This window comes from Rhinoderma darwinii, chromosome 5, assembly GCF_050947455.1.
Source record: "Rhinoderma darwinii isolate aRhiDar2 chromosome 5, aRhiDar2.hap1, whole genome shotgun sequence".
NCBI classification, from domain to species: Eukaryota; Metazoa; Chordata; class Amphibia; order Anura; family Rhinodermatidae; genus Rhinoderma; species Rhinoderma darwinii.
The window spans coordinates 86494703-86508861 of record NC_134691.1 but is presented as its reverse complement, the minus strand read 5'-3'; the positions used below and the strand labels follow the sequence as shown (position 1 = coordinate 86508861).

Sequence of the window (14159 nt, the reverse complement as noted above, 5' to 3'; positions counted from 1 at the left end):
GCGTGTAATGCCCGAAAAACGCAGAAATTTAGAACATGTCGTGAGTTTTTTTCAGCGCACTCACGCTGAGCAAAGCTCACGGACTGTCTGCATGCCCCCATACACTTGTATAGGTCCGTGCGACCCGCGTGAAAAGCACGCGCGTCGCACGGACGTATATCACGTTCGTGTAAATGAGGCCTAATGGCTACAACTAATACTGTAGAAAACCCTTTAAACATAATCATGCAAAGCAATGAAGACGGATCATTTTTAGTTAAGTCTATATTATATTGTTGGGCATATTCATGACCACATCATCATGAACGTCCCATAGTCATGCATTTTTTTTTTTACCTGGTAAATTATTATTAGTTTGACTAGTACATGACAGGCTCGCTAAAACGTGAATTATTAAAAGATAAGAGCAATATTTACACATTACAAAAAACTAGAGCGCAAAAAGTTCCCAACAGTCTGGAGGAAGGAAGGACACTTACCTGTGTGTAAGTACAATTCTTCTTTTTGCATTTGCCGCAGGAGAACAGGTCCGTCTCTGTGCCACCAGTCCTGGCCATTTGATGTTCTCGGATGGCCTCCTTTGTCAGGTTCTTTCGCATTTCTTTAAGTTCATCGCTTGCCATTTCCTGGAGAGATCAGAAAAGAAATGTTACCGAGTCATTGAATGTAAATACCCAAGAGAATGGCGCACACGTATCAAAAGTAGCTTCTTTTTAGTCAAAGTCTTAAAGATATAAATTTGTTGTAACAAAATAGTTTAACTGCACAGGCCCTCTCTGATAAATCGGTCACAACATACATCACTGTCATTAACCCCTTAATGACCGGGCCTGAAAAGGCCCTAATGACCAGCTACATGTTTCAGTTTTTACCTCTCTGCATTTCAGCAGCCATAACTTTTACATTTTATCATAGACATGGCCGTATGCGGCCTTGTTTTATGCGGGAAAAAATTATTTTTTTCGTCGTTTGGGGGAAGGAAAAAATATATATAATTTTTACGGCGTGAATATAGGATAACGCGCTTCTCTGCATAGTTTTCATGGTTTATTTTTTTTTTACTCTTGTATGCTATGACACAGGCTGCTGTTAGGGCGCCCTAACAGCAGGCTTAAAGAACAGACAGCCCTGGGTTCCTTTGTAGGTCCCCAGGGCTGACTGCAGAGGGATTCCCTGCTCTTTGTTCACGTCACCGGGCTTCCAGTGATGGGATCAAAGAGGGGAGTTCCCTTTGATCTTGCCGCGGACACGGACCGCGACGATCAGAGGGTTAAACAGCTGGGGTCCGAATGTTTTCCGACCCCAGCTGTATTTAGCAGGCTGCTCTAAAATCAGGAGCTGTAAGTTACAGTTCCTGCTTAAAGGATGAGCGGTCACAGGAGCGCTCATCAGCCTCTTCTAGAGCAACGCCAAAAGACGTCGCTGTAGACTAAGCACCTGCACCGCCTGCCGTCAAAAGATAGTGGGCGGTCGTCAAGGGGTTAAAGGCGTTATCCGCAGTGCACTATAAACGGTATTTCTGTTTACTCACTATTTAAACTTTATTTCCAATTCTGCGCCATTCTCCTGGTGGTATAAGCCATGCCCCCTTGTTATGATCAGGACTATGGTCCATTACATGGAGAAGCATACGACTAGACACAACATCACTGTGCATCCTCCATTGTAACACCTGCGCTAGTTTCCAGGACGCACTGTGTTACAATGGTGGATGCACACGACCTGTCTAGTCACATGCTTCTCCATCCTTGGCCATATTATGGACGGTAGCCACGGCTATAAAAAAAAAAATAAAAAAATTATACTGTGGCTATAAGAAGGGGCGTGGCTTATGACCCGGGAAACCAGCGCTAAACTGGACATAAAGTGAAATAGTAAGTTCAACAAAAATACTGTTCATATTGCCAAACCCTAACTTTAATACTGGGTAACATTACTCCACTTTATCTATGCCAGGATCCGTGAGGAGCTGAGATAGGATTCTTTTTCTCAGTTGCGACTTTAAAAAGTCTGAATGAAGAAGTGCGCCTAAATCCTGGCCAAGCAATGGGAAGAGGGTCATGTGACACATCAAACTTTCACAAGAAAAACAATGGTGTGCTTGGTTTTAACGTTACTTTATTCTTTCATGAGTTATTTACAAGTTTCTGACCACTTATAAAATGTGTTCAAAGTGCTGCCCATTGTGTTGGATTGTCAATGCAACCCTCTTCTCCCACTCTTCACACACTGATAGCAACACCGCAGAAGAAATGCTAGCACAGGCTTCCAGTATCCGTAGTTTCAGTTGCTGCACATCTCGTATCTTCACAGCATAGACAATTGCCTTCAGATGACCCCAAATATAAAAGTCTAAGGGGGTCAGATCGGGAGGCATTTCTTCTGCGGTGTTGCTATCAGTGTGTGAAGAGTGGGAGAAGAGGGTTGCATTGACAATCCAACACAATGGGCAGCACTTTGAACACATTTTATAAGTGGTCAGAAACTTGTAAATAACTCATGAAAGAATAAAGTAACGTTAAAACCAAGCACACCATTGTTTTTCTTGTGAAATTCTCGATAAGTTTGATGTCACATGACCCTCTTCCCATTGAAAAAACTAAAGTTGGATACAAAATGGCCGACTTCAAAATGGCCGCCATGGTCAACACCCAGCTTGAAAAGTTTCCCCCCTCCCATATACTAATGTGCCACAAACAGGAAGTTAATATCACCAACCATTCCCATTTTATTTAGGTGTATCCATATATAAATAGCCCACCCTGTACATCAGCTCTTCTGCAGGATGGGAACAAGGTGCATCAATGAGCCTTGGACATCTGTGATACGATCACCATTTGCCCTTCCTTGGACCACATTTGGTAGGCACTAACGACCGCATACCAGGAACATCCCACAAGACCTGCTGGTTTTTTAGATGCTCTGATCCAGTTGTCTAGCCATTACAATTTGGCTCTTGTCAAAGTCGCTTAAATCCTTATATTTACCTATTTTTCCTGCTTCCAACACTTTAAGCAGCAAGCTTCAGTTCTTGAAGTTAAAGAGGCTCTGTCACCAGATTATAAGTGCCCTATCTTCTACATAATCTGATCGGCGCTGTAATGTAGATAACAGCAGTGGTTTTTATTTAGAAAAAAAATCTATTTTGAGCAATTTTAGATTTATGCTAATTAGTTTCTTAATAGACAACTGGGCGTGTTTTTACTTATTTTTACCAACTGAGCATTGTAAAGAGAAGTGTATGACTAAGACCAATCAGCGTCATACACTTCTCTCCATTCCTTTTTAGCAGTACTCGCAACACAGCGTGATCTCGCGAGATCACACTGTGCAGTCACATACTCCCACATTAACTTTACCGAAGTGTCTCGAGAGTGAATAGATATTGCCTCCAGCCAGGGCGCGATGTCTATTCACACTGCCGACAATTCGGTAAAGTTTCTTGGGGACTTACTCACACAGCACAGCGTGATCTCACGAGATCACGTTGTGCTGCGAGTACTGCTAAAAATGAATGGAGAGAAGTGTAGGACGCCGATTGGTCCACGTCATGCACTTCTCTTTACAACACCCACTTGGTCAAAACGTAAAATACGCCCAGTTGTCTATTAACCCGTTAGTGACCGGCCCATCGTGTTTTTACGTCTGTCACTAACGGGCCTTATTTCGATGCCATAGACTTTTTACGTCGCGGCATCAGAATAAGTTTACAGAGCAGGGAGCTGTCAAATCTCCCTGCTCTCAGCTGCTAGAGGCAGCTAAGGGCTGGGAGCGTCCCTGCTCTGCCGGGTGAGAGCGATATTAGTATCGATCTCACCCGTTTAACCCCTCAGATGCGGTGCGCAATAGCGAGCACCGCATCTGAGTGGTTTTGGAGAGAGGGAGGGAGCTCCCTCTCTCCCCCACCGACACCCGGCGATACGATGGCAGCCGGGGGTCTCATAAAGGCCCCCAGGTCTGCCTGGAGTGAATGCCTGCTAGATCATGCCGCAGGCATGACCTAGCAGATGCCTGTCTGTGTTAAACGGACAGGCAGTAATACACTGCAATACAAAAGTATTGCAGTGTATTATAAATGCGATCGCAGAATCGCATATTATAGTCCCCTAGTGGGACTAGTAAAAAAGTGAAAAAAAAGTTTAAAGTTAATTTGAAAAAAAAATGAAAAACCCAGCTTTCCCCCTCACAAAATGCTTTACTATTAAAAAAAACAAAATAAAGTTAAAAAGTTACACATATTTGGTATCGCCGCGTCCGTAACGACCCAGACTATAAATCTATTACATTATTTAACCCGCACGGTGAACACCGTAAAAAATGTAATAAAACACTATGGAAAAATTGCTGTTTTCTGTGAATACGGACTTTAAAAAAAAATGTGATAAAAAGTGATCAAAAAGTCGCATCTACTCCAAAATGGTACCAATAAAAACTACAAGTCGTCCCGCAAAAAAAAAGCCCTCATACAACCGCATCGGCGAAAAAACAAAAACGTTACGGCTCTTCAAACATGGAAACACAAAAAAAAAAAATTTTGAAAAAAAAGCGTTTTTACTGTGTAAAAGTAGTAAAACATAAAAAATCTATACAAATTTGGTATCGTTGCAATCTTAACAACCCGCTGAATAAAGTTAGTGTTATTTATATCACACGGTAAACGGCGTAGATTTAAGACGCGAAAAAGAGTGGCGAAATTTCAGGTTTTTTTCTATTTCCCCCCAAATAAAAGTTAATCAATAAATAATATGTCCCCCAAAATGGTGCTATTAAAAAGTACAACTTGTCCCGCAAAAAACAAGACCTTATACAGCTATGTCAACGCAAAAATAAAAACGTTATAGCTCTTGGAATGAGACGATGGAAAAACTTTAAGGGGTTAAGAAACGAATTAGCATAAATCTAAAATTGTGCATAACTTCCTCAAAATTTATTGTTTTTCAAAATAAAAACCACTGCTGTTATCTACATTACAGCGCCGATCACATTATGTAGCAGATAGGGCACTTATAATCTGGTGACAGAGTCCCTTTAATATATCCCACTCCTGACAGATGCCATTGTAACCAGATAATGTTATTCACTTCATGTGTCCGTGATTTTAATGTTATGGCTGATCTGTGTATTGTGAAATCAATCAGCACAGAATATTGGACCTTCAAACTAAAATTATGTTTTTAGTTGGAGATATATTTAACCAACCCCCACGCTCCATATTCAGCAGGTGTCAGCTGTAGGTTACAGCCGACACTTAATTCTGATCCTGGCTGTTTAACCACTTAAATGCTGTGGTCAAAAGCGGCAGTGGTATCTAAGCTGTTAGGTTATGTTCACATGCTAAACTAAAAACAGCGGTAAAAGCAGAATATTCCAGAACACATAAGATTCAATGGGATGATCTCCAAATTGATCATTACTATAAAAAGGTCTGACAAACACTGGACCAGCATAGAGATCGGACACCACTTGAACGTCTGTTCTCATCGGGTTCCACAACGCCAAAAGCTATTGCCACAATCTATAATCCATTATTGGACATACGTACTGAATTAAAACCTTTATATGCGATTGGCTGGGAAAAATTATTATCTATTCCACCTACTCCTGAAGAACGGTCTAAGTCTTTCATGCTCGGCCACAAATTCTCAGTCTCCTGTAAGGCTCAGGATACAAACGTTAAAATATTGTCCAGATGGTACAAAGTCCCAGTGCTTTTGCACAGGATTTAACACGTCTGATTTGTTGGCATTGCGACAGGCCAGGGGAATGTCGTCTCATATGGTGGGAATGCCCACCGCTACACATATTTTGGTGCTCCATAATATCTCTGATTTATAAAATTACCGAGATTACTTAAAACAATACTCCTGCTGCGCTGTTGCGGTCAATTATTCTGGGCTCCCCTAAATGTCTGTCTCGCACCTTACTTGGCCATCTACTGGCGGCAGCAAGAACAGTGATTCCCAGACACTGGTACTATTGTACCTACCCATATTGGAATGGTTTCAGGAAATAATCCATATCCAAAGTATGGAGGAATCGATGGCTCTATCAAATCAACGCTCAGGCATTTATTTGGGGGAGGGGGGGGTCTGGGGTCGTTGGCTGGAATATCGGAGCTTGCCAGACTTCCATATCCAAATGTCAGGGTAGGCCCAGCTTGTTCTGTCTACCCCATATCTTCATTATGGGATACACAATCCAAAGGAAGAGGCAGCACTCCAGTAGTATAAAAAAAATCCAAAAATGTATTCACCCAACATACAGGCAACGTTTCACCTTCCCATTGAAGGCATTGTCAAGTTTGGTGAATACATTTTTGGATTTTTCTATACTACTGGAGTGCTGCCTCTTCCTTTTGATTGTGGTCTGAGGCTTGCTTCAGGTTTTTTGTCAAGATTCCTTAGGATAGCACCCACCAATTTTTGGTTTATGCTACAGTGCAGCTCCTTATTTCGTTTGCTCCTTCATTATGGGCTATATGAATCCCTGGGATTTATAGCCGGTGAGTTTTATCGTGGAGTACGATTATACTACTTCCTCCGCTGGTGAAGCCTGATCTCACATAGTCTTCTACTTCTCTAAACTCTCTACCACACCAGCCTACCCTTCCTTCTTTCCCTTCCCTGTGAGCCGCATTTGTTACATTTCGAAGTTTGAATTGCTTTTATTTTTTGTATTTCACATGACTAAGTGATACCCTCGGTCTTAGTATTTCTGTGTATTCATGTTGCTTTCTGCAATAACACCTGACAGACTGTTAAACGACCTTTATAATGTGATACATAGCTTACTGTACTCAAGGCCGTGATTCATTGTTTATTGATCACCTTTGGCATTGTGCATCGCAATATGAAATTTTTGTTTGATCCTTTTTAATTTTCTGTTCGCTTTTTGAATTACTTGAAAATTTTTCTTAAAGAATTAACAAAAAACGGCTGTAAAATACAGAGCTGTTTTCAAGGGAAAACAGCATCTGATTTTCAGCCGTTCTTTAAGCAAATGTTTTATTGCGGCCGTTTTTGGAGCCGTTGTTCTATTGACAATGAAAAACTGCTCCAAAAACGGCTCAAGTAGTGACATGCACTTTTTTACGGGGCGTTTTAAAAAAAAATAAAAAAAAAATAAAAAAATGCCTCGTCTGAACGAAACGCTGTTTTGCCCATTGAAAGCAATGGGCAAAAGCTTGAAGGCGTTCAGCTTCCGTTTTTTCAGCCATTTTTCGGGGCGTTTACAGCCTGAAAGATGGCTGAAAATAAGCAGAGTTAATATACCCTCAGAAAGAGGCGGCAGCCCCTTCAACAGTCATCCTGCAACGCGATCACAGGGAGCCAATAGTTGTCATGGCAGCTTTGGGCTCTAATGAAGGCCCCCAAAGTCTTCCATCTTTCTGTCCCTTTTAGCTCTGTGTATTAATACACTGCAATACATAGGTATTGCAGTGTATAGTACCAGCGATCAAGTTCCCTAGGGGGACGAATAAAAAACAAAAATTAAAGAAACAGTTCAATAACATTTTGAGTAATGCACAAAAAAAACATTAACGTTAAAAAAAACAAAAAAAAGACCACAACCTTTTCCCATATTTCCCTTAAAGAGGTTTTCCAAGAACGAACAACTAATGACCTATCCACAGGATGGGTCTTCAGTATATGATCAGTGGGGGTCCGACACCCGGACCGATTAGCTGCTTTTGCCTCCAGGCACCGGACGTCTATGCCAGAAGCAGTTTGCTCCAGTCAAGAAATAGCGGCCGAGCTGCAGCACGGCCGCTATGCAGTGTACGGAGCCATCTGCTTTCGGCTATAACTACTGCATTCACTTCATAACATCTGGCATCCGGAGCAGCTGATCAATGCGAGGTCCGGGTGTCTGACCTGCACTGATCATATACTGAGGACCTATCCTGTGGATAGGACATCAGTTGTCCATTTGTCGAAGCTATTAAAATATCCCACCGGATGATCACCGTGGGAGTTTTTTTTTATTTACTACTCCAGAACAGCTGTTCTTGTGTCACCTCGCTTCCCCAAAAAATTGAATACAAGTGATCAAGTCATATGTACCCCAATAAAGGTACCACTTAAAACGACAGCTTACCCCGCAAAACCACTCAATCAATGGGAAAAAAAAAAAAAAGTATGCCGTAACAACGACACTCAAAAACCAATGGAGGAGTTGTTTTTTTTCCAATTTACCTCGCAAATAAAAAAATTTCCCCCAGTTTCCCAGTATATTATATGGTACTTTAAAATGGTGACATTACAAACTAAAATTCGTCCCGCAAAAAACAAGCCCTTAAATGGGTAATGTCGAACGCAAAAAATTTTTTTTTTAAATAAAAGGTTATGGCTGCTGGAAGGAAAAAAAATTAACATTAAAAACCAAAAAATGGCTGTGGCACCAAGGGATTTAATAATTCGCTGATCTCCGCCGTTAACCCCTTCAATTCTAATTGCAGCATTCAAAAGGAAAAAAAGTGTGGGGGTCCCTGTGACGCAATTCAGGAGCATAACTTGACAGCGCAGGGTTAACTTAAGGACCGCAGGAGTGTCCGACCATATTTCCCATACTAAGGTATGCCCTAATAAATATATATATATATATATATACACACACATACATATACATACACATATACATACACACACACACACACACTATAGTACTATGGTTAAAAATAAATAAAAAAACAGATCGCATGAAATAGAAAAAAAAAACATTAAAAAATAAAGCCACAAATGCACATCAGACACTATATAAACTTTATTAAATTTAAGTCCCAGGACATGAAATATACACATTTGGTATTGCAAGAGAAAAATAAAAAAACATTTTTCTGCATGATTAACAAAATAAGAGTTAATATAAATCAAATGGTCATGTATATGTAACAAACATGGCACTGAATTAAATGCCAACTTGTCCCACAAAAAACAGTCTCATACAGCTACATCGAACAAAATAAAAGTCAGTCAGTCGGGATGCAAAGAGGATAAAATAAAATGGTTCTGGCCCTCAAGACCAAAACTGGCGCGGTCAGAAATGAGTCCTATTGGGACAATAGATACCTAGGAGTTTCACTATGGCAAACCGATTACAAATATTAAACCGCAACTAACTCTTGAACAAATTTTCCATAAATCAATAGTACAAGGAAATAGAAGAAACTTTGTAATACAGTGCTGTAAAAAAAAAAAAAAAAAAAAAAGGATTTTCTATTTTTTGCTAATTTCGCACATTTAATGTTTCAGATCATCAAACACATTTTTATATAAGATAGAGACAATACGACTAAAACACAAAATGCAGCTTTTAAATGATCACTCCATTTACGGAGGATAAAGGTTTATTCTAAACCTATATTACCAATGTAAAAAAAAAAAAAAAATTAATTGCCCACTAAACCTAATAACTGGTTGTGCAACCCTTAACCGTAACAAATGAAATAGAACGTTTGCTTGCAATAACTGATGAGTCTCTAACGTTGTTGTGGAGGAATTTTGGCCCACTTTGCAGAATTATTTTAATTTGGCTACATTGGAGGGTTTTTGAGCACAGACTGCCCCTTGCCTTAGCATCTCAATGGGATTCAAGTAAGGACTTTAAATCAGCCACTCCAAAACCTTCAGTTTGTTTGCTTTGAGACATTCAAGAAGTGGACGTGCTTGTGTACTTCAAAAACATTGTCTTTCTGCAATTGGGCTTTAGGTCACGAAGTGAGGGGCGGACATTCTCCGCCAGGATTTTTTGAGAGAGAGAATTCATGGTTCCATCAATTATGACAAGTCGTCCAGCACCAGACCATCACACCACCACCACCACCACGTCGGACTGTTAGTATGATGTTCTTCTGGCAAAGCGAACACTGCATTCTACCATATGTAACGAGACCCAAGTCTTCCAAAAAGTTCCACCTTTTGATCAGCCATCAAAATATTAACCCAAAAGTTATTTTTGGTCAGCGGTGGTTTGCGACTTTTAACGCTCCCATGGATGCGGTTTTTCCCAGTGTATTTCTTATTGTTGAAGCATGTGCATTGGCCTTATATGAGACAAGTGAGACCTGCAGTTCTTTAGATATTTTTCTGAATTCTTTTAGGACCTCCTAGATGACGCATTGTTGCGCTCTTGGGAAAATTTTGGTAGTCCGGCCTGACCTGGGAAGGCTCACCACCATTCCACGTTTTCTCCATTTGTGGATAATCTCTCACAGTGGTTCGCTGGACTCCTGGAGCCTTAGCAATGGCTTTGTAACCCTTTCTGGACTGGTAGATTTCAATGACTGTTTGGCATATGTATTTGAATCTCTTTAGAACATGGCAAACAGGTTGTATTTAGGTGATGTTTAGATTCAAGATGTCTATAAATGTAATACTGTATAGGTGTGGCTAGTGAAATCGAACCCAATTTATTATTGAATTTGGATAACAAATAGGGATAAACAGTATTTTTCCTTCAATAAATAAAATCAACATTAAAAAACAATATTTAAAATCAGCGTTATCTTGGTCCAATATTAAAAGTAGTTTGATGGTCTGAAACATTAAAGTGTGACAAATATGCAAAAATAGAATTAGAAAAAAATAAAAAAATAAACTTTTTCACAGCACCGTATATCCATTAAAGAAAAATGCCTCTTTCTCCACTTATCAGGCTCATTTCATCCCCCTACTAACTTCATTGACTTTGAATTTACTGCTTTTTCCGTCTTCAGGAGGAGACAGACCATCAGCTCACTGAAGGATCAAGTTACAGCTGGCCATAGAAGTCTATGGAGGGGAAAGGGGAAGGCAAATAGACACGGATGTAGCTTACTAGTACGTTTCTAATGGACTAGTAGTTCACAGCTACACTGCTTATTACTGCTGTGCAATCTCCTCCATGCTGAGATTATATATATATATATATATATATATATATATATATATATATATATAGCAAAAATCCAGAACACAAGACAGCACTCCAAGTTCAGTGAAAGATAGGATCACTTTGATCACCACTTGCGACGTTTCAGCCCTACTCAATGGGGCCCTTTCTCAAGCAATCAAGCAAAGGCCCTATGGGTTATTCTAGATTATTTTGTTTCAACACTTTGGGCGATTTTCCATTTGAATCTCGATTTTCTTATTTATCTTGTTTATTTAACCGTAACACCAAAAGAGATAATTCAATAAATTTTAATTTATATAAATAACGTTAACATATATTGCTATAATTATTGTACGTAACTTCACAACTTTTAACCTCTGCAAATACTTTATTTTATCAAAAATACAATTATAAAAATGTCTATCTAATGGATTATAACTTGTGTTCCCCGGCAAGGAACAGGTTAACAATCTATCATCAATGAGGCACTGCGTGCACTAACATCCCCCTCTACCCGTCACCACCTCAGCCAGTCTCCGACATTGCCGGATTCACACGACCGTGATTGGACCATGAAAAATGGTCCGTGTGCCAGCCGGATTTCACAGCCCGACCAAGGTACACGTGAACGGGACTCCTGGCATCAGTCATTTAGGCTACAGTCACACGTCAGTGTAAAAAAAAAAAAAAATGGCCATTAAAAACTGATCAATGGTCAGTTTATCATGTCCATTTTGCATCTGTCTCTCCAAATTCTCATCTATTTCCAGTCAGTCTTTCAAAGATGGATTTCATTTGTCAAGGTAGATAGCGACAGTGCCCACATAGTGCCACCCCCCAATATAGTGCCACAGTGCCCATATAGACAGTGCCACACACCCCCCATGTAGATCATACCCCACCTTGTAGATGGCAGCACCACACCCTCTCCCTTGTAGATAGCACCCCAAGTAGATTGCAGCACCCCTTGTAGATAGAACCCCCAGATGTAGATTGCAGCACCCCCCCTCCCTTGTAGATCGCACCCCAACATGTAGATCGCAGCAGCACCCCCCCTCCCTTGTAGATTGCACCCCCGCCCCCTTGCAGATCACAGCACCACCCGCCTCCCTTGTAGATCGCACCGCTGTAGCTGCCACTAGGAGCCGAATCCCTGGCCAGTGGTTGCCGACGCTTTGGCTGGGGATTCAGCCCCCAGTGGGAGCTACAGCGGCCCCATCTATAAGGAGGGGGGGGGTTGTGGGGCGATCTACAAGGTACAAGGGTGGGGTGCTATCTACAGCAGCACGATCTATAATCTCGGCGCAACGGCACCACTAAAGAATCGTTTCTACGATTCTGTTAAAAAACAGAATCGTGAGTTCTTGAGGGCAAATTAATTTGATTACTCGCCCAGCCCTAATATATATACACATTATAATTATATACATATGCTAGAGATCGAAGGGCAGGATTATCCTCTATGTGTGCAGTGTATAGAAGACATGATAGCAGTTAGGGTCTGCCCACTAGCTCAGGGGCAATTAGAGATAGAGCCTGCAGAGGGGAAAACTGCTAAATAATGCAGAATACAAGTCATAATGGCAGAAATAACATTATTCCTCAAGTATGACGGCTTATTCTGAGAAGTCACCTGAAAGGTTAGGTACGCTTTAAAACAGGGGCAGGCAGACAGAAAGAAAGAAAGAAAGAAAGAAAGAAAGAAAGAAAGAAAGAAAGAAAGAAAGAAAGAAAGAAAGAAAGAAAGAAAGAAAGAAAGAAAGAAAGAAAGAAAGAAAGAACGAACTCTATATAGAACAGCTTTCCTTATTAACCCCTTCCCAACATTTGTCGTAAGTATACGTCATGGAAAGCCAGTGCTTCCTGCCAAATGTCGTATACTTACAACAAATGCATGGCACCGGCTCAGAAGCTGAGTCGGTGCCATCATGCCCCGGATGTCAGCTATATCTGACAGCTGACATCCTGCTGTAACGGCGGGGACCGAAGTTAGCTTTGATCCCCACCATTAACCCCTTAAATGCAGCCGTCAAAAGCGATCTCTGCATTTAAGGTGTTTGCAGCTCTTCGACACCCCAGCAATGAAATCGCCGGGGTGTCGGTGGCTGAAATGGCAACTGGAGGCCTAATACTGGCCTCCCAGTGTGCCTAGCACGGAAAACTTCCAGCCCCCGCCCGGAGGCAGTGCCTGAAAGGCTTCCGTAGCTGCCAGCAAGATGTCGCCGGCTCAGGAGATGAGCCGGCATCATCAGCGGTGGATATCAGATATCAGCTGTATGTTACAGCTGACATCCACCTGTAACGGCAGGAACTGGAGCTAGCACCGATCCCTGCCATTAACCCCTCAGATGCGATAGCAACCACAAAGATGCAGCGAGCAGAAAGCCAGCTGTGCCCTGCAATCGCACGACTGCAATTATGACATCAGGAGACCTAACAATGGCCTCCTGTCGGCCATTACGGAAGCAGATTAGGCCCCGCCCGGAGGCAAAGCCTAATTGGCTTGCTGTCAGTGAATGACTGACAGATCTAATACATTGCGCTACGTAGGTAGTGCAATGTATTAGAAAAAAAAACTGACAGTTGGACCTTCAAGTCCCCTAGTGGGACTAAAGTAAAATGTAAAAAAAAATGAAAAAAATTTGTAAAAAAAATAAAAGTTTTAAGCCTTAAAATAAAACAATCGCCCTTTTTCCCTTATCAAGTCCTTTATTATTGAAAAAAAAAATAAACCATATATATTTGGTATCGCCGCGACCGTAACGGCCTAAACTATAAAAATATGTTATTTATTCCATGCGGTGAACGGCGTAAAATAAATAAATAAATAAAAAACTTCAAAAAATAATGCCAGAATTTCTGGTGTTTGGTCCCTTTCACCTACAAAGATTGAAATAAAAAGTGATCAAAAAGTTGCATGTATCCAAAAATGGTGCCTATAAAACTATAGCTCGTCTCGCAAAAAACAAGCCCTCATACAGCTCCATCAACGAAAAAATTAAAACCTTCTGGTTCTCACAACATGGCGACAGAAAAAATACATTTTTACAAAAGTAATTTTATTGTGCGAAAAGTTGTAAAAACATAAAAAAGTGTTATAAATTAGGTATCGCCAGAATCGTACTGACCCGCAGAATAAAGTTAACATGTAATTTAGAACGAATGGTGAACACTGTTATATAAAACTCCTAAAAAAACTGTCAGAATTGATGATTTTTTTGTCACCTTGCCTCTCAAAAAACTAGGATAAAAAGTGATCAAAAAGTCACATGTACTCCAAAATGGTA

General features: G+C 40.8%; 1 protein-coding gene across 3 annotated transcripts in view; it reads right to left on the bottom strand.

The window, feature by feature from the left end:
- Positions 1-14159, bottom strand: part of TCEA1 (transcription elongation factor A1) — a 44262-nt gene that overhangs the window by 6533 nt on the left and 23570 nt on the right. For all 3 annotated transcript variants that reach the window (XM_075826243.1, XM_075826241.1, XM_075826242.1), the window contains exon 8: positions 480-626. In XM_075826243.1, the coding sequence (XP_075682358.1) occupies positions 480-626 (147 nt within the window). The remainder of the gene's footprint in view (positions 1-479; positions 627-14159) is intronic.